The sequence below is a fragment of the Loa loa genome, assembly GCF_000183805.2.
Source record: "Loa loa unplaced genomic scaffold supercont3.698, whole genome shotgun sequence".
NCBI classification, from domain to species: Eukaryota; Metazoa; Nematoda; class Chromadorea; order Rhabditida; family Onchocercidae; genus Loa; species Loa loa.
Window position 1 is genome coordinate 9,679 of NW_018108878.1, and position 2,941 is coordinate 12,619.

At 20.4% G+C, this 2,941-nt stretch overlaps 1 protein-coding gene across 1 annotated transcript in view; it reads left to right on the plus strand.

The window, feature by feature from the left end:
- Window positions 1–383: 383 nt before the first annotated feature.
- Window positions 384–2,941, plus strand: part of LOAG_18929 (hypothetical protein) — a gene marked incomplete at its 3' end in the record, with an annotated part of 7,907 nt that continues 5,349 nt past the window's right edge. Inside the window, exons 1-2 of the mRNA XM_020451591.1 lie at window positions 384–490; window positions 1,642–1,744. Of these exons, the coding sequence (XP_020304612.1) occupies window positions 411–490; window positions 1,642–1,744 (183 nt within the window). The remainder of the gene's footprint in view (window positions 491–1,641; window positions 1,745–2,941) is intronic.

A 2,941-nucleotide genomic window follows, 5' to 3' on the forward strand; every position in this document is an offset into this window, starting at 1 on the left:
AAAAAAAAAAAAAATAACGTGATATGATATATAATATGTGATATAATATAATACTAAATGATATGATAGGATACATCCTATCACGCTGTGAAAAAGAATTTATGAAAAATATATTTAAAAATAAAAACGGTGAAAAGAATTTAAAGCATTTTGGTAAATAACTACCGTATCATTTATCATCGCATATTTGGTAAAAATTTAAAGCATTTTGGTAAATAGTTACCGTATCATCCATCATCGTATATCTTTTTAACCAAAATATGTATTTATAATTTTACCGTAATGAAATAAATTTTATTTTATTACACCCTATACAAATACCAAAATCAATTTCTTAATCTCATAATTCAAAAAAAAAAACCGTGGAAGAAAAGAGAAATTCTAGGCTTTATCAACGGGGGATATCAGCTATGCCAGTATATGGTCCGGACGGTCGAACGCTACAGAAAGGTGCAACGGTAACAAATTCATCACCACGAAATAGCACCACGTAGGCCATTTGGAATAATTAGAAATTATACCAAAATTAGTACCACAATGTATGGTTAATTTCATTACATTTAAATTTATTTTCAGCAAAATTCAAAAATTAATAAATTTTAATTCATCAGTAAAATATTTTAGAAAAAAAAATTAATTTATTGATAAAATTTTTTAAAAAACAAAAAAATTGTTCCTTTTATTGTCTTTTTTTTTCTTGAAATAGCAATGATATTTTGGCAATTTTTGAAAAGCATATTTAAAATTTTTAATTTAATGATAAAAATTTTGCAGTAGAAAAAAAAATAAAAAAAAATGAAAAAAAAATAGGAAAAAATAAAAATCTTTTTCTTCCAAATAGCAACGATATTTTAACAATTTTTAAAAAAGTATAATTTAAAAACTTAATAAATATAAATACACTTCTATTAATAAACAACAAACTATTTCACATTTAGCATTTAAATGATAAATTTGGCGGTTCATTTCGTTGCTTTAATTTATTTTTGATTAATTAAAACAAATGGAAAATAAAAATTTATTTTGAAATGTGAAAACTTTCAATTTTTCTATATCACTTTTTTTTTCGAAAAAAGCTTTCCATTTAACACTTTTGTTATTTTTATTTCACTTTCATTTTCTATCATTTTTTTTCTCCTCTATTTGTGCTTATATAATATTTTATAGTAAAGTGAATTGTTCGAAATCAAAATATCATTCTAAGTATTTAAGTATCATTTCTAAGTGAATATTTTATTAGCCAGAAATCGAATTGTCCAAAAATTTTCATGTGAATTACATTTCATTCCTTGGCTCTTTTATTGAATTTCTAAAACAAAAAAAAAAGTCAATTAAGTGAATTCAATATTATCGTACTTTATTTAATTGTGAAAAAATGAAAACAAATTGTATATAAGTTAGCAGAGATAAGAATAAAAAACCCTTAAAAAAAAATTAATGGATAATTTTATTTTTTAAATTTTATACACAATTTTGAATATTTAATATAAAGCATTTTATCTTTGTTTCTTTTGTTTTTGATAATTAATCATAAATTTTTTTTTCTTACAAATGGTTTAAAAAAAAAAAAGTATTTATTTCTTTATTTTATTCATCTTTTTTTTTTGATAATTCTTATTCTTATTTTTGTATATTTTACAGCAATGAAATTGGTCAATTAGATAAACGTTATGGGCGCAGTTGTGATTTTTTGGTAAAGCCTGATACCGATGAAATGCGCCTATTTAACAATCCGATTGCTCAGGTAAAATGAATTTTCAGTATTAAAAATTTCTTTATTAATTTTTATTAGTAAAATTTAAATTTAAATTTTACATATTTATCGTTTTCTTTTTTTTCAAAGTGTGAAATATTATTGGTAAATAATTACATGTATTCAATAAATAATAATTATTTCCTCATATTTTATAAATAATTTAACTTTAACAAAATAATAAGTTAAATTTTCACTTTAAAAAAAAAATTCTTCAAAATAAAAGTTAGATTTATTGATTTTATAACTTTTATTTCATTTCGGTTTTTTTTTCCTTTTTTTGATATTTTTTTGATTCTTTTGATGATATTCATTAATTTTATGCATAAATAAGTAAATATACGAACATATGTTAAAATTTATTGATTTTATCAGGTATCAATTCTGGTATTTCTCGTTCATAATGGATAATACAAACCTTATACTTACTTCTGATATTTATCCTAACATTTGCTTTTGCTTGAAATAAACTTTATTAGGCCTAAGCCATAAATATGTATTACATTATTTCTATGCTAACATAAGACTAGGCTACTTTTAACTGTATATAATTCTATCCCTTAACCCATCAATTTATTTTTGAATTAAATTTCAAAACATTCTTTCAATTGAAACAATTTGTAATTATAAATTGTAAATTAACAATGCTTTAGTTAAATTGTAAATATTTTAATTAATTTGTATTATTTTAATTAATTATATTATTCCAGTTTTTTTTTTTTTTGCTTTTTACTAATTTAAATGAGACAAATTGTTGAATTAAATTTTTTTTTTATCCCATCGTAAAAATGAGTACAATTATATTATTATTTATTTATTTATTTTTTTTGAATACTTTTAAATTGACAGAGTTGTATTTAGAACAAATTAAAGGAAAAAGAAATAGTGCAATTAATTTTTAGATTAAATGTTTTGTTTAATTAATAATTTATAAAATAATATCTTAGCTAATCAAACATTAATTGTAAATTTGTGACAAAATTACTTGTCAACTAAAAAGTAAGTACATTTTTTTTTTCTTTTCTCATCATTTCAAAAAAAAAAAAACTTGTCAAGAGATCGGCAAAAATATAGCATCCATTTCTATTTTTCCTTCTTTCTTGTTTTTTTTTTTTTAAACAAATAATGTTTCAAAAAAAACCTCTGATTCGGAAATTTTTCTTTTGAAAAAAAAAAGAGATTTTTTAT